The sequence below is a fragment of the Narcine bancroftii genome, chromosome 7, assembly GCF_036971445.1.
Source record: "Narcine bancroftii isolate sNarBan1 chromosome 7, sNarBan1.hap1, whole genome shotgun sequence".
NCBI lineage: Eukaryota > Metazoa > Chordata > Chondrichthyes > Torpediniformes > Narcinidae > Narcine > Narcine bancroftii.
In genome coordinates, this window is record NC_091475.1 from 167,228,344 (window position 1) to 167,254,121 (window position 25,778).

The following is a 25,778-nucleotide window of genomic DNA, read 5'->3' on the forward strand; positions in this document are numbered from 1 at the left end:
ATTCATCAATGGCGTGCATCCCCGTCTTGGCAATCTTGTCTCTGATGCCCTCAAAAGCCTCACGGCCCTCTGCCGATGGTGGAAAGATAGTGGTTTTCATTAGGGGTTGGGCCTTGTCTGCATAGTTGGGGATCCATTGGGCACCTTTTTTAAGCCTTGGGGTTCTGTGGCAGAGGTAATTCCGGAAGGGGCTGCATGTGCTCAGGGTCGGGGTGATGACGCTATGCTCCACCACATACCCCAGGATTGCCAGCCGTATTAAACACACTTTTAGTTCAAAGTGGTACTAAACACACTTTTTCTTATATGTGAGATTGAGGGCCTAGGACCCGGCCACCCAGTTGAGATGCCAGCTACCAAAGCCTACAGAGATACTGCCTTCGGGCACCAAAGACAATACCACCGGTTCTGGGGGGGGCGGGGGGTCATGTAGTGGCATGCCGCCGCAGCAATTGGGCAGGTGTTCCAGGTGGTGAGTGCATCCAAGAGCCAGCAGACTGTGCAGCGGCACTGGCCCCAGGAAGTAAACCAGCAGCTAAGGCAACATAGGGGCCAGCATCCCCAACATGTCGCTGGCCCTGCTGCATGGCCAACAGATAGGGACAGGATGTAGAGAAGAAGGTATTGTCAAGAAAGAATGCACCAGTGCATGGCAAACCCACTATTGTTATGTGGTCGGTGACATCAGCAAATGGGAAGACAAACAGTAGTATAAAAGTTGGGCTTCAGCCCCAATAAATGAGAGCTATACCTGACGACACTCTTGTGTGTGTCTTTACTTTGAGTAGTGTGTGGCTACAACATCTATAAAAAAGCAGCCTCTATCCTCAAAGACCCCCACCACCCAGGCCACACCCTCTTTACTCTGCTACCATCAGGAAAATGGTACAGGAGCTTAAAGACGAGTACTCAGTGGCACAAGGACAGCTTCTTCCCCGCTGCCATCAGATTCCTGAATAATCAATCAACCAAAGACACTGCCTTACTGTTTGTGCACTATTTTTTAAAGTAATGTTGTAAGATGGTTCTATTATGAATGTTTACACTGTGACGCTGCTGCAAAACAATTTCATGACTTCTTCATGAGAATAAATTCTGATTCTGAACAGACCCTTTTGCTCACCGAGTCTGTCAACCAATACCACATTTACATTATTATTCCATTAATTCAGGACATCTGGAAGAATTTTATTAACAAAGCTGAAAGGGTCTGGGACTCTGTAAATGGTGTTATGAGCCCAGAAGACCCCAAAACCCAGCAGCAATAGATACTCATCAAGTCAAATGATTACTTAAACAAAAGTTGATTTTAATTATCTTTAAACATGAAAACAGGATCAAACTTTAACTTATTACTATTAACTTACCTAACTTAACCCCCTTCTAATTCTAAGTGCATGTGCATGTAAGTTCAGAAAAGTTTTTTGATTCACAGTCCAATCTCACTTCTCATTCCTCCAAGTTTTCACTGGTTGCAGGCAATTATACTATGGACAGAATTTAACATTTGTGAAATTCACTAGGCTTTAGTCTTCTTTCTTTGGCTTGGCTTTGCGGACGAAGATTTATGGAGGGGGTAAATGTCCACGTCAGCTGCAGGCTCGTTTGTGGCTGACAAGTCCGATGCAGGACGGGCAGACACGGTTGCAGGGGTTGCAGGGGAAAATTGGTTGGTTGGGGTTGGGTGTTGGGTTTTTCCTCCTTTGCCTTTTGTCAGTGAGGTGGGCTCTGCGGTCTTCTTCAAAGGAGGTTGCTGCCTGCCAAACTGTGAGGCGCCAAGATGCACAGTTTGAGGCGATATCAGCCCACTGGCGGTGGTCAATGTGGCAGGCACCAAGAGATTTCTTTAGGCAGTCCTTGTACCTTTTCTTTGGTGCACCTCTGTCACGGTGGCCAGTGGAGAGCTCGCCATATAACACGATCTTGGGAAGGCGATGGTCCTCCAATCTGGAGACGTGACCCACCCAGTGCAGCTGGATCTTCAGCAGCGTGGAAGGTTCTTGTCGGTTTTCAGAGAGAAATTTGTTGTTCCAGGACACAAATTGATCCCTTTTAATCAGCCACATCAATGTCTTGCCAAAGAAACTTGCCCCATCAGAGTTTTCCAGATGATAACCTTTCTTTCAGGTCACCACAAAGTTCCTTTTTGTTTTTCTTATTCCAAGTGAAACATTAAGCAGCCAGTCCTCTCCTCTTGCATGAACCACAAGGGCTTTGACCAGGCTGAACTAAGCACTCACAACCTGTCTTCAAAATAGGGGTTTTCCACAAGCTTGCTAGCTTGTCCTGTTCCAGTCCCAGCTGCTGCTGCTGACTGTGTACTGCAGAACTGACCTCTCTCTCTCCGAGAAAAAAAATTGTTCAACTCTCTCTGCTTGCAAAAACCACATGACCCTCTTAGAACAGCAAGCTGCATTTCCAGACAGCCTGTGGCTCCGAACTCCTCCTCTGATCTCTTTCATCTGTTGCTTTTCAAAACAACAATCCATTAGTGAAGTCTCTTGGGCTCTCCCCAAAGTTTTTTGCAAAGGCCCCCAGGAGCCACCCTGTTTGGCTTGAGTAGAGCTCCAGTTTAAATGAGATCTGTTTTGAAGTCTTTGTATGTGACCTGCACTAAAAACCCTGCCCCAATTTATCTTCCAAAAACATATGCATATCCAATACAAACACAACATAATCTGTCACAATGGATACTCGACATCCTCATTGGCAGGCCCAATGAGACACTCCAAGGTTGCATGCTCTATAACCATAGTACACTGATGACTGCATAGCTAAATTCAGGTTTAATGCAATCTACAAATTCACCGACTACACCACTGTTGTTGCTAAAAATAAACTGAAAATGATGAGTCAGCATACAGGATGAAGATAGAGAACCTGGTTGGATGGTGCCAGAACAATAATCTTGTTCTAAACTTTACCAAGACCAAGGAATTTATTGTTGATTTTTAGGAAGGAGAAGCTGAGGGACCATGCAGGTGTCCTTGTTGGTGGGAAAGATATGGGATGATTAGAATTATTCAAGATCCACGCATTAAAGGACTTCTCCTGGAGTCAGCACATTGAGGCAACAATGAAGGCAGCACACCAATGGCTCTACTTTCTGAGGAGTTGGAAGAGGTGTGGCATGTCATCAGACATAAATTGTATTTCTAGTTATTCCATATTTATCCTTCATTTGTTTAAAGGACATTAACTATCCTTGTTCATAACAATCTATAATAAATCTAACTCCTTTATTGGACCACAATTTCAAAAGTTTGTTATCTCACAAAAAAGGTATCAAAGTATTCTATCTTCCCCCAAATATCTATTAAATGCTTCAGTAAAGGTGTATCTTTACTTCCTGTCATCAACCTTGAATTCCATTTGTAAATAAAAGTTGCAGCTGACTTTTCTCCAATTTTCCTCAGTTCAAATATTAACCCATGCGGGTATGGTCTCTCCCTCAATAAAGGACGCAATGTATCGCATCTGAGCTGCTCTGTAATAATTATAAAAATTTGGAAGTTGTAATTTCCCCCAATTCATATTTCCTTGTTAATTTCTACATCTATACTCTAGACATTTTACTTTTACATAAAAAATTGCTATTTTTTTAAAAAATCTGAGGTATTAAAAAAGGTAATGTCTGAAAGAGATATTGAATTCTTGGAAAAATTGTTCATCCTTATGCAATTAACTCTCCCTATTAAGGTAATAGGTAACATCATCTACATTTTAAAAATTCTCTTCAAGGGTAGGTAGTTTAATTTAAATAAATTCTTCAAATTATTGTCCATTCTAATCCCCAAATATTTGATCCCATTTTTCGGCCATTTAAACTGAGTATTCTAATGACATATTATATAATCATATAATCACCTTGTGTAAATGGCATTACTTCACTTTTATCCCAATTTATCTTGTAACATGAAACTTGTCCATATTCTTCTAACTAAAGATGTAATTGCAACAATTTTGTAATCTGCATTCAGTAATGATATTGGCCTGCATGAAGCAGGCTTAAAAGGGTCTCTGTCTTTATTTTTGGTATCACTGTAATTATTGCAGTAGAAAAAGATTTAGGGAAAGTACGTGTTACTTACACTCTATCAAACTTCTGTAGGTACACTGGATAAAGTATACTGACTGGATGCATCACAGCATGGCGTGCCCAGGAACATAGAAGGCTGCAGAAGGCAACACACATAGCCAGGTCTATTACAGGCTCTGACACCCATCCATTACAGAAATCTATGTGAGGCACTACCTCAAGAAGCAAACTTACATCATAAAGAACTCCCATTACCTTGGTCACAACCTCTTCACACTACTACCTTCAATGAACTGACCCAGTATGTAAAAGTAGAAGACACAAATTTCTTGTTTATTTTCATTGTGTGATGACATTGTTTAATGGGTTTAATGTATCATATATGTTGAGTGAGACGGGGGGGGGGGTGAAGAAGGGAGGGAAGGGAGGGGGGAAAAAGGGGAGAAAATGACACTGTGTATATTCAAGAGGGAAATGTCTGTGAGTATTTTGGTCAGTATGGTTCATAGTGTGAAAAATAAAAAATTTAAAAAAGGTACAGAAGACAGAAAACGAGCACCTCTAGCTTCAAGAACAGTTTCTTTCTAACAATGTCGAGGACATCTACAAGAGGTGGTGTATTAAAAAAACCAGCCTCTAGCTTCAATAATTCCACCCCACCCCCCCCCCCCCCACCCAGGCCATGCCATCTTCACTCTGTTACCATCGGGAAAAAGGTACAGGATCCTAAAGACAAACACTCATTGGCACAAGAACATCTTCTTCCCCGCTGCCATGAGATTCCTGAATAATCAATGAATCAACAACACGGCCTTACTTTGACTTTTCGTGTACTATTTGTATTTATTTTTGTAAGGTGGTTTATATAAATGTTTAAACTGTGATCTGCCGCAAAACAACAAATTTCGTGACTTGTTCATGACAATAAATTCTGATTCTTAAATCTCTCCTTGGTACACAAATCACAGACTGCTTCAAATGCACAAAACAACTGTGCGCTATTGCAAGTCAATTTTTTGGACTAGGATTACTGTGAATATTCATTACCTGTCTTATGCATTTATTCTCTCTTAATTTAATTCAATTAACTTACTATTATACCTTTTCTTTGCAAGTATCTGTTCATTGTACAATGTATACGACAATAAGCTCATTATCATCATCACGGCAGTGCCTTATCTCCAACAAATGGATTCAATATCTCAACCTGTAAACGAGGATCATTTTTCATTACTATTGATTCAGTCTTTTTTAAAAAAAAAACAGAATTCTCCCATTTTCTTTCCTTTATTGCCTATCATTCTGACATGTCAAGGCCCTCAAAGTTAGAGAAATTAGCATAGACGTGCTGTGCCGAATGCTTAACTATCAACTATCTACAGTAAAACCCTGGCATCCAGTACCTACAGGGAGTGGTAAATGCTGGACAAGTGAATTTTTCTGGTTGCTTGAGACTGCATGTTGTGTGAATGGAAAACTAACGGCGAGGCATGCCAATTTTAAATTCCATATTTTTTTTACCCATTTATTTTCTACAATTTTATTTTTTCTGGTTGCCGGTTGCCTGAATTCTGGAAAACAGGGATTTTACTGTATTTACATTAATCCTATATAATCCCACTTTTTACTCTCCACACATTCTCATTAATTTTCCTCAGATTCTACCAATTAACTGTACACTAACCGCAACTACAGTGGCCAATTAATACCCAATCTAAGCGACTGAGATGAGAAGAACCCAAATAAAACCCACATGAAGTACATACAAACTCCATGCAGGCAGCACATGATGTCAGGAATGTACCTGGGTCTCTGGTGCTGAGACATCTACAAGCTGTGCCTCTCTGGAATATTCATTACCAGCTTGGTCACTTTCTAACACTATCTTTATACAATATTAGCCATCAGACCACACCCATTTATTTTCTGTTTATGCCATCAGTTTAGTTATGTTTTTGGTATATGGTGTGCATTCAGGTAAAGAACCTTTCATTATGTATTTTTGTCATTTTTCCCTGCTCTGATTCTACCTGAAATTGTCAGTCCCTTTTACATTACTCACCCTTTCCCTAAACTATTGCATTGCCTTTTCTCTTTATCTTTCTAAATATCTTCTCATTTGATACTCCCTTTTATTTATCTTAAATCCCTCTGTAGCTCCATTACTCAATTTGTTAGGACACTAGTTCCAACCCAAGTGAAGCCTGTTCCAAAACTACTGTAGCATATCAAGAATTGAAATCAAGATTCCTTTATTCATACATGTTTACTTTTGTTTGCCCGTAAAAGCACAGAAAGAGGCACCACTCGTCCGCTCCCCTACCAAGAGAAACAAAAGAGAGTCCTTTCAGTGAGTATTCGTGGACATCGCCACTTTCTCTAACACCGCCGTCTCCTGTGCTCCAGTGACCTCTGAAGCCACATAGCCTCTCGTTTGTTTCACCGGTAAACCCAAACTCCAGACATCCAAGTCACGCTCCCCAGTATCTGGTTCTGAACCCATGATAAGATTAGGAAGTTTGTCAATACTAGAGGTCCTTTGGAAGTTCTGCTTGCCATTGGTATCCTCATGAACGCTGGTCCCGATACATGATTCCCACAAATAAGTCTCCAGAAGCCTGGTGGGAGAACTTCAGCCACTAAGCCTTGCTCTGGCCTGCTGCTGTGGTCTTCTACTCATTAGATTTTTATCCCAGGCTTATCTCTCTCAGCAGGAGGGGATAGTTTTCTCCTGTTCTAATGCTCTCTGCTGATCCATTACACTCCTGGAAACTGCAATCCTCATTGTCTGGGTTGCCAAGAATGGACGCTTCTATCGCGGGCACAGACTTTCAAGCATTATCCAAAGGAATAAAGATGCCACTTGCCTGGTTCTAGAGTATCTGTATGGGGTTGCCAGGTGTGACAATTAGACTGTAGGAATCTGAGCACTGGAAGACATGACTCTGCTCCTCTCGAGACTGCACCAGCAGCGGCACTGCCCTTCTTCTTTCATTCACTATTTGGACTCCACTTTGAACTATCTGAATTTGGTAATTTAAAGTTTATTAATTTTATGTTTTTAATTTAGACTCTAGTTTTTCATACTCTCAGCAAAATCTTCTAAGTGAAATTAAATTTTGTTATAAATTTTACCAACTTGGCCAAAAATACTTAAAAATAATGACGTACTATAGACTCCTATTGCAAATTTCAATTTGAACATTAGGCAATAAAATTCCTAAAGTCATGCTGAAAAGTGAGAGATCAAAATACAAATAATTTCTCAACAAAGATTTAATGGAATCTGATTCATTATCACAACATTTAATAATTTTACAGGGACAAGAATAACTCAATAATCCAATAATTTATAAAATCACATACATATCTTAAATTGCTAAGCAATAAATGCTTTCAATTACAAATCTACTGAAACAATTGTTATTATTTGGTAGTGGAATAGATGATTGGATATTAAAACAACATTAAGGAAATCTTAACAAGAATATCAAATGATTTCCAAATTCATTATACAAATTTCATATTCCCAGATGAAAGCTGAATATTAGATAGTCAACATAAATGCAGCAACCAAGGCTCACTGTTATAGCACAAGAATTTTGTTGTACATAAGGTAATACAGCACAATGATATTCGAATGAAGTTAAAAATACACATTTTTTTACATTTTCCATCCATGCTGAAAATTGCAAAATATTAAACATGCTTCCATATGATAAAGCTTGTGCTTTGCAGTTGTATTTATTCCAATTTGCACAAGAACAGGAAAATGGCATAATTTACAAGCCAAGATCTATTCCTTCTTTGCCTTCAACTCTACTCAAAAGATTTAAGGTTATTGTAAATTCTAAAATGGAATATTGCAACAATTAGTCTCAGATGAATATTTGTGAAGTTAACGTGCTCATCGAGGACTCAGTAGTGAAGAGGGTCAAGAACTTCAAATTCCTGAATGTTAATGTCTCTGAGGATCTGTCCTAGAGCCTCTACGTCAATGCAATAATGAAGAAGGTTTGCCAGCAGCTGTACTTTGTGCGGTGCTTGAGAAGATTGTAACCGAAGACTCTTAAAAACTTCTACAGGTGTACCGTGGAGAGTATTCTGCTGGTTGCATTATGGTCTGGTAAGGAGGGACCAGCTCTCAGGACAAGAATAAACTCCAGTGGGTTGTTAACTTGGCCTGTGACATCACAGGTACCAGCCTCTACTCCATTGAGATGGGGGTACATGAGGGGGATTCTTAATAAAGCAGCCTCTATGCTCCAAGATCCCCACCACCCAGGCCACACCCTCTTCACTCTGCTATCATCGGGAAAAAGGCACAGAAGCCTAAAGATGAGCACTCAGCGGCACAACAGCTTTTTCCTGCTGCTATCAGATTCCTGAATAATCAATGAACCAAAGAAACTGTCTTACCTTCGTGTACTTTAAAAAAAAATTATTGTTGCAAAAGTGGTTTATATGAATGTTTGCACGATGATGTTGCCGCAAAACACCGAATTTTGTGACTCGTTTATGACAATAAATTCTGATTCTGCAGTTGCATGTATAACCTTGAGGTCAGTTCAGAAATTCTGTGTACTTATGTTTGGACATGTATAATATGTATTAAATTTTTGACTGTACATGCACCTTTTAAAATGTCATTTCACATTGATTATAATTAGAACTCAAGTATGTGCTCAAAAATTCCTTCAGTAACATTCTCATTGATTTTGGAGAACCTCTGGCTCATGATTACTTAAAGTGGAGCAGTCAGGATGGTGCTGAGAATCTTGAATATTAGGAATACACAAAAACTGTTAGTGGCCTAATGAGCACACCATTTCACACCCTTCCCACCTACCTGCTGAGCCAGTCAGCTCCTGCTCATCTGTTGATGTCTGCAGCTTTCACATTGTGGGTACTGTAGTGGCTAACAAGGTCAAAGTCAGAGTGGAAGCAAGTCACCCTCAATCCTGAGGGTCTAAGGAGCAAAAGATAATTATAATACACCAAATGTGATAAAACTGTACAAATTGGCATCATGGAGGCAGTGCTACTTTCCTGGTTTCAACATACTTTACAGCTGGATTTGGATCATAACCGAGTCATATTGTCACTTGAGGATTAATGATATCTGAAACTATTTCACATCAAATTGAAAATACCAACTCAACCTTTCTGTTCGCATGGTCATATGTACTGAAAAAAATCTGATTGCTTAAATGAATTTATCATATACTAGTCTTGGAACAATGGACATCCTATCATATACATGCAACTTCAGTGAAATTTAAACATCAGTATATTTTATAAATTGCAGATGTATTAATTTCCAAAGCTCAACATTCATCCTGAACCCTGTCTAATAATTTTATTCAAAATGATTGGTCCAATTATCCACTAATTTTACTCCAAGTAAATCAGAATGCTTCCTCTTCCATAAAGTGGTCCTATACTAAATAATTTTGCTTACCAATTTTCAGCAAATTCTACCTGTTATTTACTACTTGAAACTAAGAAAATCACAGAATTTTTATTAATACCAAGTTAAGCAGCATTTCAGTTTTGAGATGGCCTTATACATTGTGATGCCATTCCTCCGCCTCAGTAAATGTTCTCTCAATTGATCACCACAATTGATTCTCTTTCATTCTTCACAACTCTTCTCTGAACAGGCTCCAACAGAACTATCATCTTCATACTTTCTCTCTGTACTGTCTTCAGAGGACTTACTGCAGCAGTCATATGATCTTCCACCAGATCCCAGCCGGGTTCGGCACCGTGCTCCAGGTTGGTACAATTGCATAGCTGGACGGTCCTGTACAATCAAAACCAGAAAAAAGTGGTACTGTGCAAAACCCATGTGGCTGCTTTGTGATATGTTTTATAAGCAGTGTAATTTCAGTGTGTCATTGTAATATCTAGGATGAGAACATAAGAAATGCCAAAAGATGGTTCGTTAATGTATGTAATTTTGTGAACTGAATCAAAATCATATTTTATGGAAACCAAATTCAATCTAAAGACTAAATTAGATTAATAGAATTGCACATCATGGAAGCAGATAATTTGCCCCAGCTCATCAATCCCAACTCCCAGATCTTGGCCCATATCATTCTACGTCTAGGCAATTCAAGTCCTACAATCGACATCACTTGTTCAATGTTGTCAGTAACCTAGCTTCCACCACTTTCTCAGGCAGTACATTCCATATACCCGCCACTCTCTGGGTGATGGGGTGCCCCTCATTTCCCCTTTAAATCTCCTTACCCAAGTCTAGTTTTATCTACCTCTGAGATAGGGAAAAGCTTCTTTCAATCTACCTCATCTCTACACCATTATTTTGTATATCTCAATTACATGCCTTCTTAAGTTTCTTTACTCGAGAGTGAACAGATCAAGTTTCTCCAGACCTATCACATCCTTCCTATAGCTTGGTAATCACTAGACTTGGGAGCAGAATTCGGTAACATAGCCTGAGTTTGCTCTGCCAATCAAATCATAGCTGACATTTTTTTTTTCAACCACATTCTCCTGCCCTCACGCCACAACCTTTGATACCCTTACTAATCATGGACCTATCAATCTCTGCTTTAAATGTACCCAATGACTTGGCCTCCACAACTGTAGATGGCAACTAATTCCACAGAATCATCACCCTCTAACTGAAGAAATTTCTCTTCAGCTGTTTGAAAGGGATGTACTTTTATTTTGGCGCTGTGCCCTCTGGTCTTCAGCTCTCCCATTACTGGAAACAGCCTCACCAGATTCACTCTATCCAACCCTTTCAAATATTCAGAATATTTCGATGAAATGCATCTCCTCTCCCCATCGAAATTCCAGCAAGTACAGGCCTAGAACAAAACTATCCTCACGCTAACCCAGTCATCCCTGGGATCATTCTCAAAACCTCCATTGGACCTCTCCAATACGCACATATCCTTCCTTAGATCTTCTTTGGCTTGGCTTCGCGAACGAAGATTTATGGAGGGGATAAATGTCCACGTCAGCTGCAGACTCGTTTGTGGCTGACAAGTCCGATGCAGGACAGGCAGACACGGTTGCAGTGGTTGCAGGGGAAAATTGGTTGGTTGGGGTTGGGTGTTGGGTTTTTCCTCCTTTGCCTTTTGTCAGTGAGGTGGGCTCTGCGGTCTTCTTCAAAGGAGGTTGCTGCCCGCCGAACTGTGAGGCGCCAAGATGAACGGTTTGAGGCGATATCAGCCCACTAGCGGTGGTCAATGTGGCAGGCACCAAGAGATTTCTTTAGGCAGTCCTTGTACCTTTTCTTTGGTGCACCTCTGTCACGGTGGCCAGTGGAGAGCTTGCCATATAACACGATCTTGGGAAGGCGATGATCCTCCATTCTGGGCCCCAAAACTGCTCACAATATTCCAAATGTGGTCTGATCAATGCCTTGTTAAAGCCTCAGAATTACACCTTTCCTTTTATATTCTTGCCCTCTCGAGATTAATGCTAACATTGCATTTGCTTTACTTACTACTGACTCAAACTGCATTAACCCTTATGGAATCCTGCACTAGGACTTCTAAGTCTTTCCGGATCTCTGCTTTCTGAATTTTCTCCCCATTTAGAAAACAGTTGACTTTATTCCTGTTACCAAACTGCAGGACCATAAACTTCATTACATCTACATCTACTTTGCCCATTCGCTCAACCTATTCAGATCGCCCTGCAGATGCATAACTTCCTCTACATTATCCACTCCTAACCGATCTTTGATACATTCAAAGGTTTAGCCACAAGGTCATCAATTTGTTGTCAAAACCATTTACATGCCACATGAAAAATAGCAGACCACACTGACTCCTGCAGAACACCACTATTCACTGGCAGGCAGGCAGAAAAGGCCCCCTTTATTCCCACTATTTGACTTCTACCATTATCCATGCAAGTGTGGCTGCGCACATCTCCTGTAATGAACTGGCCCCGCTTGTATTGTTGCACTGGCGGGGCAGCTGCAGGAAGATGGTGCTGTCAGGGCTCACTGATCATCTTGTGACTTAGGCCATGGCTCGCGCCCCGGGCAATGTGATAATGTCACCGCCGCGTGGGCAAGAACTCCTGTTGGCCTTAAAGGGGCGCGCGCGAAATTCAAATAAACAGTTCAACTGAAACCTCCACCTTGTCCTGTAGTGTGTTTCTGTGTGTGTAGCATCCACTACATTGGTGACCCCGCAGAGCCCAGACGTTATCTTGTCTCCAACCATGGATTCATCGGCGATCAGCGCTGTGTCCGTGAAATTCTCCCCCTTTTGGATCCATTGACCTCGCATGTGGTTTGGGCAGGCAGAGGCACAGTTTCATCTCAGACAGATCACCTCTGACTCCACGATGTTCTACCATGTGGTGAGGGTCCTCGATGAAGAAACCATGGCCAGAGTGGACGACCTTATCCACAATCCTCCAGAGGAGGGCAAGTATGTCACCCTCAAAGCCCTCCTCCTCGGCACCTTCTGTCTTTCCCATGGGCAGCGCGCGGCCAGGCTGTTGTACCTTGATGGCCTGAGGGACAGAAGCCCATCCGCCCTAATGGATGAAATGCTCGCACTGGTAGAAGGCCACAAACCCTGCCTGATGTTTGAGCAAGCCTTCCTGGAATAAATGCCGGAAGACATCCAGGTCCTACTGGTGGACGAGGATTTCTCGGACTCCCGGAATGCCGCAGCCCACGCCAATGTGCTGTGGAGAACCAAACGGGAGAACAAGGCCGCCATGAATCAGGTCACCCGCCCTGGACCCAGCCATCCCAGGCAGAAGCAAGAAGAGCACCAAACCACCTGCTGTTTCTACCACCAATGCTTGGGAGCCCATGACCACAAGTGCCGACAGCCCTGCTCATACCAGGGAAACAACCAAGCCAGCCGCCGCTGATGGCGTGTCGTGGTGGACACCGGAGCGGAGTTGAACATGCTTCCCCCAACCACCCTTGAACCCTGCAGACACTGACATAAAGACCTTTGGCACGCGGAGCACTCAGGTTCACCTCGGGCCAAACAAGTACCGCTGGAAGTTTCTGCTGGCCATCGTGGGCACTGTGCTGCTGGGAGCTGACTTCTGCTGGTCGACCTGAAGGGCAAGAGACTTGTACACACCCACACCTTCCAGACCCTCCGACTCGAGTCGTCCAGCGGACACAGCCCAGGGATAGCCACCGTCTTCACGCCCAAAAACGAGTACTCCTGCATCCTGGACGAGTTCCCCGCCATTCTACGGCCACAATTCAATTCACAGCCACCATGCCTCAGCATGGCGTCCGCCACCACATTGCCACAAAGGGCCCTCCACTCCACACCAAGACCATACGACTGCTGTCGGAGAAACTGAAGCTTGTGAAAGAGGAGTTCTCCCGCCTCCAGGAACTCCATAGGTTGGACAGCCCTTGGGCCTCTCCCCTGCATATGGTCCCAAAGGCCACTAGGGGTTGGCATCCGTGTGGGGACTACTGCCAGCTCAACGACGCAACCACGCCTGACCGATACCCCATCCCCCACATACAGAACTCCACGGCCAACCTACATGGCACCAGGGCTTTCTCGAAGGTTGACTTGGTGAGGGGCTACCACCAAATCCTTGTACACCCAGATGATATTGGCAAAACTGCCATCATCACCCTGTTCAGCCTTTTCAAATTCCTGCTGATGCCTTTTGGCCTGAAGAACGCAGCCCAAACGTTCCAGCGGCTCACGGACGCAGTGGGTAGAGGCGTTGATTTCGTGTTCATCTATCTCGACGATATTCTCATCACCAGTCAAGATCACGATAAGCACAAGACCCATCGTCGCACACTGTTCGCCTGCCTGGGGGAATTCGACCTCACCGTCAACGTGGCCAAATGCCAGTTTGGGAAGGAGTCGCTACAGTTTCTGGGCCATAACATCACTGTAGATAGGGCAGCCCCATCACAGGACAAGGTCAAGGCCATACAGCAGTTCCCCAAGCCAGACACCCTCAAGGGCCTGCAGGAGTTCACTGGGATGGTTAACTTCTACCACCGCTTCATCCCAGGGGAAACCCGCATAATGCACCCACTGTTCACCTTGATCTCGGTGAAACGAAAGACCCTTGAGTAGACGATGGAGGCCGCAACAGCTTTTCCCCAAACCAAAGCCGCCCTCACTAGCGCCACCCTACTGGCCCACCCATGGCCCGACGTCCGCACAACACTCTTAGTGGACGTGTCCACCACGGCCATTGGGGGCGTCATTGAGCAAGATGTCAACGGACTGTAGCACCCACTAACGTTCTTCAGCCAACACTTCTGACCTCCCGAGCTGAAATACAGTGCTTTCGACAGGGATCTCCTGGCCCTGTACCTCTCCATCAGGAACTTCCGCTACTTCCTGGAAGGCAGGCCTTTCACCGCCTTCACGGACCATAAGCCACTCACTCAGGCCCTCGCCATGGCAAAGGACCCTTGGTTGGTGCGCCAGCAGTGGCACCTTTCCTACATCTCGGAGTTCACCACCGACATCCAACACCGGGCGGGTAAGGACAATGTCGTTGCTGACACGCTCTCCAGACCCACCATCCACAACGTCCCCTGGCTTGAACTATGCCCAATTAGCTCAGGCCCAGAGAGGGGATGAAGAGATGCAGGCCTTCCAAACTGCCATCACCGGCCTGTGCCTTGAGGACCTGAAGCTACTGGGCAGCCACAACAAGATACCATGCGATGTCTCAACCGGCTCGCCACGGCCAGTAGTCCCCCCGCAGTGGAAACAGAAGGCATTCCAGATGGTCCACCCCTCTGTAAAGACATCAGTACGTGTGGTGGCGGAACGTTTCATCTGGCACGGATTAAAGAAACAAGTGGCCCAGATGTCAATGAATTGTACGCACTGCCAAGCCTCTAAAGTTCAGTGCCATGTCAGAGCCCCAATACAGTGTCTCGACCCGCCAGCCAGAAGGTTTGACCACATCCACATTGACATAGTGGGCCCCCTACCGGTGTCCAGGGACACCTGCTACCTTCTGACTGTAGTCGACCAGACGAGGTGGCCAGAAACCATCCCCATCAGAGACACTTCCACCGAATCCTGCGCCAGAGCCCTGCTCGCTAACTGGGTCGCCCGATTCAGTGTCCCAGCTCACATGACCAGCGACAGGGCCAGTCAGTTCACCTCCGCCCTCTGGGCACAACTGGCAAACTGCCTGGGAATCAAGCTCCACCACACCACGGCTTATCATCCCCAGGCGAACGGACTTGTGGAGTACTTCCATCGGCACCTCAAGGCGGCTCTTACGACGCGGCTAAAAGGACCCAATTGGACAGACAAACTGCCATGGATCTTGCTTGGCTCTGAAGGAGGATCTCCAGGTTTCATCCACAGAACTCGTCAACAGTACACTGTTGTTGTTCCCAAGAGAGTTCTCCGGGGCAGGCGCAGAATCCAGAGGTGAGAGCCTCACCCTCCTTGCAGACCTCCACAAGAGACTTGCCTCACTGGCACCCCCACCACCAAGGCAAACACCCAGTGAACATTCCCAAGGAGCTGGCCTCAACAGAGTTCACTTTTGTGAAGTAGGGCCCGCACCCTACCCCCTGCAGCGCCTGTATGAGGGCCCGTACAAGGTCCTACTCCGGTCGGGGAAGACTTTTACCCTGGATATTGGGGGCAGGGAGGAGTTATTCACAATCAACAGGCTGAAACAGGCACACGTGGACTTGGATTGACCTGTGAGGACAGCCCAACATAAGTAATGGGGTCAGCCACCAAAGCGACGAGATGTGTAAGCCGGTTCTGGGAGGGGTTGTGTGGTGGCGCACATCTCTTGTAGCGTACTGGCCCTGCTTGTATCGCCGCGCTGGTGGGGCAGCTGCAGGAAGATGGTGCCATCGGGACCCACTGATCACCTCGTGGCTTAGGCCACAGCTCGAGCCCCAGGCAGCGTGACGACGTCACCGCCGCGCGGGGCGGAACTCCCGTTGGCCTTAAATTCAAATGAACAGTTGAACTGAAACCTCCACCGTGTCCTGTGTGTGTTTCTGTGTGTGTAGCAGCCACTACATAAGTACCTTTCCTGTAATACTGTGGACTCTTGTTCAGCTGCCTCTTGCCAAAGGCTTTCTGTAAGCCCAAGTAAACAACATTCATTGACTCTCCTCTATTTATCCTGCTTCCTCAAAGAACTCCAACAGATTTGTCAGCCAAGATCTTCCCTGAAGGACCAGCCAATTTTACCTAATACTTTCAAGTACTCTGAAACTTCATCCTTAATAATGAACTCTTAAAATCTCTGTTCATCACTGAAGTTAAGGCAAGCTGCAGCAGTACTCCAACACAAGCCTTTTAAAATTTAGGCATACATCACAGTAACAGGCCCTTCTAGCCTGCACCCAAATAATCAACAGCCCCTGTACATTCTGAAGGGTGGGAGGAAACCAGAATAGCTGGAGGAAGCCCATATGAACGTGGGGAGAATGTACAAACTCCGTAGAGTGTCAGATTCAAACCAAGCTCGATGGCACTGTAATAGCGTTGCGCTAACCATGCTGCCCACCGTTTTATAAAGTTGAAGCATAACCTCTCCATTTCTGTATGCAGCATCCTGACTTAGTGAAGACCAATATCCCATACGATTTCTAACCACATTATCAGAAAAATGGAAGACTGCAGATGCTGTGATTCTAGTGAAAACACAAAAACTTAGCAGTTTATGCATCATCCATAAGAAGCAGGGATATACATAACCGTTTCAGGCCTGAGCCATTCTTCAAGAGGCAAGAGGAAAAAGCAGGCAGGTGCCTAAATGGCTGGGAGAGGAGGGAAGAAAGGTAAGGGAGAGGAGCACAGGCCACAGGCAAAAGGCCATAATTTGACATGAATAGGAGGACAGGAGAGGAAAGGTGAGAAATGATTGGGGGAGTGGGTGGCAATAGTGAAGATCTTCCAGTGGAAACCCATTTAAATCCCCCCCATTCCCATAGCAACATGCCTTTCCATGGTTTTGGACACTGCCAGACTGATTCCACCTATAAATTGGAGGAAAAACATCTCATATTCCTTCCTCCAACCAGAAGGCATTAACATCGACCTCCTGTTTCCCTTAGACCCCTCCTCACCTCAGTCTCTCCCCTATTCCTATTTGTTCTTTCTCTCTTTTCCCCCCTTTCCCTCCTTTCTTCAAACTCTGCATTCATAAATCCATCCCCTCCCCTGATCAATTCTCAACTTTCCTCTTCTGTCCTCCTACTTATGTCCAATTATGGCCTTTTGCCTGTTGACCGTTGCTCCTCCCCTGCCTTTTCATTTAGACTGAGTGAAACACAAAAGTCTACAGACACTGTGATTGTAGTAAAAAAACAAAAAGTTCTCGCAGTGTCCTTAGGAGCTAAAAATATATAAATGGAATGTTTCTCAGACCCGAAACGTTGGTTATATATCTTTATCTGGTATGGACACTGCATGGCCTGCTGAGTTCCTTCAGCATTAATAACCACATTATCTACCTGTATTTTTGCCTTCAAGGATCTATGGATGTACTCTGTGATCCACATGTTCCTCAATACTCCTAAGACCCTACCATTCATTTACCTGTGCCCAGCAAAGATTTAAGAATTTCAGTAAGAGCCCCAGTTATCACTTCCCTGCATCCTGAAGCAACCTGGGATAAATTGTATCCAGTCCTAGAGATTTATCCACTTTTAAGACTGCTAAGGCATAAAGAACCTCCTCCATTTATTAGAGACCTGCATTAGAATTTAATCTGTCATGTTTAATTATCTGTTCATGTTGCGGATGTACATTGCTTTTTGGTACTTTCCCATCTTAACAGTTCAAGTCTTCTTTAAAATAAGAGATTAACACATGATATCACAATGAAATTAAGGTATTTTCACTGAAATGATCAACAGCAAAAGCATGGGTTACTTTGACCAATTGCAAGTTTCATTTCCCTCACCTCCTTGACATAAAATTGCTAACTTTATTTACAATAGATTTATGAAGCATGTGATCTCTTTCTATAAATCAAAATTATACACACTAATAAATTAAGACTCAAAGAAGCTTGAATGATTTTAGGTACATATTTGTCCATATTCTTGACTATAGGAAAATATCACAAATGAAAAATTTGTACATCTTCCTCAGCTGTGGCCTAATGAAAAAGTTATAATCATTTTAATATGACCTCACTTCTCTTTTCTTTATTACCATGGCATAGAATTATCCTTTGTGGCTTCTTAACCAGCCTTGATCCTAGAATCTGCAGATTTTCTTGTTTACCTCCAGCCTGTATGACCATCTTCTCTACTGAACTTGTTTATTTTGTTAGTTTCTGCCACTCCTCTGGTTGGCCAATCCTGGGTGTGACCTCCTCCCACCCAATCATCTTTGGACTGCTGGTGTACCAACTTTCCTCAGTCATTAAGTTTTGACTCAAAATGTTTGTGATCTTGCTTTTATTACTATAAAAAAAAAACTTGGGTTCTTAAACAACTAGATTTATTAACTGAAGCAAACAGCCCTAAGAACAGAACAAATACATACCAGACCTCATGTGGAGGCATCCATCTTGAATGTTCCAAGATGCAACATTCCCCAGATTCTACATTCTCTATCTCTAACTCCTCCTGGTGGTATAACTCTATCATTACATCCCCTTTCCTTGATATGTTTAATCAAACATGACTCAATAATACAGTATTCTTTCAATTTAAAGTTCAACACAAGTGTAACATGGACATCAGCACCATGATCGTTTAAGTGTGCAGTTCTTTTTTCTTTTATAGTCTGTCAGGTGCTTTGTTTACTTGTGTGGATCTTCTTAACACAGGTGCTTGTGTTGGCTCTGCAGATCCAGTATTGTCTTCCACAGGTGGTGTTTCCTCTGTTTCTGTGCAGGCTGAATCCTCTGCATTTATCTGTTCCTGCAGTATCTCTGGTGATTTCAGCAGGCTCCTTCAATTTCTCCTCAGTATTTGACCCTCCTCTGTTCTGACAGTGTAGGATTTACTTCTCCCAGAACAGTTGTCTTTTAGGAATCTATGAGTCTCACTGTGTCATGTTGTGCCAGTGGCCCTAAACTTCTTGCTGACTTGTTATAGTTTGCCTTTTGTTTCCCTTGCAGATGCTTTGGTTTCTGTTCGACATCTCGGTTTTTGCTTGGGCCTGCAGAGGATGGAAGTGTGCTGCATAGTCTACATTCTGTCAGAAGTTCAGCGGGTGACATGCCATGTTCAAGAGGTGAAGCTCTGTAACTTAATTCAAGAGTAGGGAGGTTATGATGAAATTGTACAAGGCATTGGTGAGGCCAAATTTGGAGTACTGTGTACAGTTTTGGTCACCAAATTATAAGAAAGATATAAACAAAATAGAGAGAGTGCAGAGAAGGTTCACGAGAATGTTGACAGGATTTCAAGGTTTGAGTTACAGGGAAAGGTTGTGCAGACTAGGGCTTTTTTCTCTGGATCGTAGAAGATTGAGGGGGGACTTGACAGAGGTGTTTAAGATTTTAAAAGGGACAGAGTAAATGTGGTCAGGCTTTTTCAATTAAGAGTGGGGGAGATTCAAACTAGAGGACATGGTTTAAGATTGAAGGGGGAAAATTATAAGGGGAACATGAGGGGAAATTTCTTTACGCAAAGGGTGGTAGGGATGTGGAATGAGCTTCCGGCAGACGTGGTCGAGGCGGGATCATTGGTTACATTTAAGGAAAGACTGGATAGTTACATGGAGAGGAGAGGACTGGAGGGGTATGGACCGGGTGCTGGTCAGTGGGTCTAGGAGGGTGGGGATTTGTTACGGCATGGACTAGTAGGGCTGAACTGGCCTGTTCTGTGCTGTAAGTGGTTATATGGTTATAGAGCTAGATACAGATCTAAGCCAGTCTATACAAACTCCTTTCTCTGCTTTATCGTTTGACTGTGGATGCAGAGGACTTGAAGTCACATGCCAGAAATCATACTCTTCTGCAAAGTTCTGGAATTCTCTTCAGCTGTAGCATGGTGCAGTGTCACTGTAGAGAATTCAAAGGATTCCATGTCTTGCAAGATTGATTTCATACATTGGATCACACAAGCAGCAGACATGCTAGGAAGCAGCACAACCTCCAGATAGTTCGATAGATAATTAATAACCAGCAAATAATTCTTTCCATATATCTACTGATAGAGATCAGTTCCAACTTTCTGCCATCGTTCTGCTGGTAAGTCATTTATTATCGTGGGTTCCTTTGACTGCTTTGCGTGATGTTTCAAACAGGTCTCACAGCTTGAGACCATTCTGTCAATGTCAGCATTTATCCCTGGTCAATAAACAGCAGTTCTGGCCCTCCTCTTGCAGTTTTCAATTCCAAGGTGACCCTTTTCAGCATCTCTTGTCACTGTGATTGAGGAAAGATAATTTTGAGTAGAAGCCCATTGACAACACTTCGTTCAGCTCTAATGTTGTAGTATGGCTGACATTCACCTCTTGGGCATTCTTCATTCAGATTCTTGATGACATTCTGTAGAATTGTGGCCTTTTCTGTTTCAGTTGCAATTTGCTTGTATTTCATGTCAGATAGTTGAAGAGATTCAGTGATCAGATTCACATGGAGATTCTCATCTTTCTCTGTGGAACTCTCATTGTGTGCTTCACTCTGTGTTGTTGCCCTGGATTACGCATCAGCTAACACAACAAGTTTCCCTGGCATGTACTCCATTTCAAAGTCATAACTTTGTAGTTTCATCATCAGTCTTTGGATTCTCAGCGACATTTTGCTAAGAATTTTCTTATCATTATTAATGGCTTGTGGTCAGTCTCTGCCACAAATGTTGGTAGACCATACACATAACTGTCACAAGTCCACAAACCAGACCTAGACCCTCTTTCTCGATCTGTGCATATCGACATTTAGATGTTGTCATCGTCCTTGATGCATATGCTACTGGCTTCCAATCCTCTCCTATAGCCTGAAGTAGTATGGCACCTATTCCATCTTTTTAAGCATCTTTCTGGATGTCAAAAGTACTGGTTCGCTTGTCAGAATAGTCTTCAGTCTTCTTCCTTGTGGTTGTCTGTCCAATTGAATTCACATTTGTCCTGTAACAACTTCCTTAGGTACATTTTGGAAGACAGGTTTGATATGAATATATCAATGAAATTGATCATTCCCAGCACTCTCAATATGCCTTTTTTGTCTGTGCATCTCTAAAATTGCTTTCACCTCACTCTTGTCTGGTCCCATTTGTCTGCATTTGGTCAGTATTTATCTAAACTCTTGCTATCCATACATCTGTCTAAATGTCATTTCAATGTCATAATTGTACCCACTTCTGCAGCTTCCTATGGCAGCCCATTCCAGATATGGACAACCCTTTGAGTGAAAAGATTGCTCCTCTGGTCCTTCTTAGATCTTTCCCCTCTCACCTTAAATCAATGCCCTCTTCAGCTGTAGCATGGTGCAATGTCACCTACCTTGGGAAGAAGACAGAGCATTCACTTTATCCATGCCCCACATGATCTTATAAATCTCTACAAGATCACACTTTAGCTCTTGCAATCCAGGGAATAAAGATCCAGCCTCTCCCTGTAATTCAAGCTCTCCATTCCCAGCAACATTAGAGTGTGTTATATACTGAGGAAACCTAGGACTATTTTATTCTAGAGCATGAACACTAACACCATAAGAGCCAAATCACACTTGAGAGTGGTGCACGTACAGACACATTGTATCAATACGTGACCCAGTAGCTGAATGTGAGTAAAGAAATGTACTGTTAAACTTACAAGCCTTTCTAATGTTTATTAAGACCTTCGATGGTACAACATGGTGGCAGTGGTGGTATAGATTGAAACCCACACCATATAGAAAAAAAATTGAAATAAACACGGAGAGAAAGAAACAAAGAAAAAGCACGATTATCTGATCATCAGTGCTGGAGAAGAAAATGGCTGCAACAGCAGCACTGCACCCAGTCATGGACGGGGAAGCCAACGACGTCATAGAGGCTTTCAAAAAGTTCAAGCAGAAGTGCAACCTGGCATTCAAAGGTTTTCTCAAGGAAGCTACACCAGAGGAAAAGGTTAGTTACATCCTTCTTTGGGGAGCAAGGACTAGACCTGTTTAATAGGTGGGAGCTGGCTGAAGAGGAAGAAAATAACCCAGAAAGGACATTAGAAAAATTTTCATTTCATCTGCAATCCAACCATAGAATAAAGCGAGAGTTCCAGGGATTAAAACAAGAGCCTAATGAGTTGGTAGATAATTTCCTCACAAGGCTAAAGAATATTGCTGCAAAATGCAAGTTCAAAGAAATAGAGGAGAGAATAGTCGACCAACTAATTTGGGGAAGCGCTCATTCCAAAGTGCAGAAATCTCTCATAGGAAAAGATAGTTTGAAACTAGCAGGTGCCGCAGATGCATCTAGGGCCTTAGAGGCCACGAGGAGGCAAATGCAACCCCTCTCCGTGCAGGCCAACACGCAGTGATAGAAGGGTCGATGTCATAAAGCGCACACAGAGAAAGCCACAGACATCTGAGAACTGTAGGAGGTGCGGCAGACTACACCCCTTTGATGACTGCAAGAAATGCCCGCCTATGGTTTGAAGTGCAGGATCTGTGGGAAGGTCAATCTCTGGGAAAGGATGTGTAGGTCTGGCATGAAAAGAGAGAGAAAACAAGAATACAGAAGGAAAATACACCACGTCAAGGGAAGTAACAGCAGTGACTCTGACATACTGATGCTCGATATCGAAATAATACTCCTCCATGAAGCATCCAAGGGAAGGGAGGAAAGAATTGAACACCACAATTCAAGTGAAAAGAAAGATTGGAAACAAACCGACAATATTCAATTTGAAAATAAAATTGGACACTGGATCACAAAGCAACATCCTCCTGCTCAGACTGTATCATCAGATATTCCCCGAGAACATGGTGAATGGGTACCCAGAGGAAGGCACACTAGAAGCTGTAAATGTCACGATCACAGCCTATTGGTGGCCTCATAATTAAACAACTAGGAAAAGTTCAAATAAAAGACAGACATAAAGGAAAAAGCATCATATGCACGTTCTTTGTGGTTGACGCCAACAGACCAGGAATCCTAGGCCTGAATAGTTGTCAGGAATTACAGCTAATCTCTGTAAACAATTGAGATCAAGGAGAAGAAAATGTCCAAGAGGATCAATAGTGACACCCCGCTTGAGCAATGCCCTCCAATCACAAATAAGGTCAGGCTCAAGGGCATGTACCCTGAGTGCTTTGATGACACAGTCAGGTGCTTTGGAAATTTCAAATACCACATAACCAAAGACCCAGAATGCAAACCAATAATCCATGGTCCATGGAAGATGCCAATAGAGCTGAAACAAAGGCTAGTGCAAAAGCTCGAAGAAAAACGAGTGATAGTGAAAATAGTAGAGCCCACCGACTGGGTGAATTCCATTGTTATAAAGGAAAAATCAAATGGCTGCCTGAGGACATGCCTGGATCACAAAGATTTAAACCAAACAATCAAAAGAGGTCACTATCCAACACTAATGTTGGAAGACATCACTTCTGAATTAGCAGGATCCAAAATATTTAGTAAGCTAGATACAAAAATGGATATTCAATACTCCATTCAGCCAGTACAAGATCCTGCCTTTTGGCCAAAAAGTGAGCCAAAACGTCTTCCAGCAAAAGATAGATGAGACCTACAGGGGATGCAAGGGCACTGTTGGCATTGCAGATGACATTCAGGCCTTTGGTGGAGATGGGAAACCCATGATCTTCACCTACATGAAGTCATGGAGAGAACAAGTGGGACCAGCTTCAAACTCAATGTAGACAAATGCATCATTAAGGAGAAGAAGTGCCAATTCTTTGGAATTTGGGTCAGGCCAAGCCCAGAGAAGGGCTATTGGCAGTCGTATATGAATGCGAAAAATTCAACAAATTCCTCTATGGGAGTGATCATCGCCCGCTGGAACACATCTAGAAAAAGAACCTCAGCAAGGCACCAGCCAGACTACAAAGGCTACTCCTCTGGCTCCAATGTTATGACTTTACCTTGAAGTATAGGCCAAGGAAGGAAATGGTGCTTGCCGATGCCCTGACATGTCTTTCTCCAAATGAAAAATACGAAATGAAAGACATGGAGATCAAGGTACTTCATCAGTGTGACCAGTAACAAACAAAACCTGATTAAAGAAGCAACCGCAAAGGACGAAGTGCTGCATCTACTCTCACAACAGGTGATTTGGGGATGGCCAGAAAGATAAAACAGGTGCAGCCTGGTCTGTCGGAGATGACATATTCCTGGAAAACAGTATACTGCTGATAAGGCCTCGGCTGTTAATACCAGAGACAATGCAAAAAGAAATTCTCCAGAAAATACACGAAGGCCACATGGGAATGGAGAAATGCAAACTCAGGGCAAAGTCAGCAGTTTACTGGACAGGCATTTATGAGGATATCGAAAAAATGGTGGCTACATGTCTAACATGCCAGAAATACAGAAATACACAACAAAAGGGTGATTCCCGCTGGAAGGCCATGGCACACTGTGGGAGCAGACCTATTTACAGAAAACCAAGAGTGGTATCTCATTGTGTCCTGCTACTACTCCAAATTCCCATTCATCAGGAAAGTGAAGGACCTGAGAGCACCAACCATCACTGCTGCAGTATGAGTGCTCTTCACAGAACAGGGGATTCCCAAACAAGTGATATGTGTCAATGGGACCCAATTCACATCGCGTGAATTTAGAGAAATAGCTGTGGAATATGGGTTCACCATCACTACATCATCAGCATATTATCCCAAGGGCTATGAATTCATTGAGAGGCATGGACAGACAATTAAATGCACTCTCACTAAGTGTCGAGAGTCAAAGAAGACCCTTATCTTGCTGTTCTGTCACTGGGCTGTGAGCAACACCCTGAGGGCTGACATGAAGTCCCTGGCAGAAAGTACAAGACAACCCTGCCAAGCAAAATCTGCCCACCAGATGACCAAGAGGAAATAAAAAAAAGTTGACTAACATACAAGGGGAAATAGTCAACATTATAACAAAAATGCACAAACATTACCAGAACCCTTCACAAGGCAGCATGTGCATGTTCAAGAGCCAGTGATAAAAACCAGGAGTCCAGCAAAAATTGTTAGGAAAGCTGAGACGCCAAGGTCATACATCGAGATAGAATCTGGCAGGCAACTGAGATGAAACAGGATCCATATTCGCCTAATACCAGATCTGACACAAAAAGCACCAGAAGTATCGGCAGCTTCTGTAATTCCAACAACTTGTGAGGGGACGCGAGGAGAAACCCCGACCAAAAACACTGCAACAATTGCACAGCAAGCAGCAGGAGAACCGCAGAACTAAACAGTTGCAACAAGGTCTACAAGGAGAAGTAACATCCTACCACCAGTGTAATTCCACTGAAAAGAATATAGAACTGCAAATGTGTAAATAGAATAGTTCATTCTTAATTGCAATTGCAGATAAAGAAGCAGTACAATTTATTTTTAAGAAATTTTTAATTTTAATAATTTTTTTTAAGAAGGAGGGGTGTTATGTTCTGAGGAAACCTGGGACTATTTTATGCTAGAGCATGAACACTATCACTGTAAGAGTCACATCACACTTGAGAGTGGTGCATGTGCCGAGAGACACACTGTATCAATACGTGACTCTGTAGCTGAATGTGAGTAAAGAAATGTGCTGTTAAACTTATAAGCCTTTCGACTGTTTATTAAAGCATCCGATAGTACAACCCAGACACAACAGAGTGAATCTTCCCCACACCTCTTCCAA

The 25,778-nt window shown here is 43.4% G+C and overlaps 1 protein-coding gene across 2 annotated transcripts in view; it reads right to left on the reverse strand.

Moving 5' to 3' along the window:
* Positions 1-7,457: 7,457 nt before the first annotated feature.
* Positions 7,458-25,778, reverse strand: part of upf3a (UPF3A regulator of nonsense mediated mRNA decay) — a 95,333-nt gene continuing 77,012 nt past the window's right edge. For both annotated transcript variants that reach the window (XM_069891182.1, XM_069891181.1), the window contains one exon: positions 7,458-9,845. In XM_069891182.1, coding sequence (XP_069747283.1) covers positions 9,675-9,845 — 171 coding nt within the window. In that variant the 3' untranslated portion in view covers positions 7,458-9,674. The remainder of the gene's footprint in view (positions 9,846-25,778) is intronic.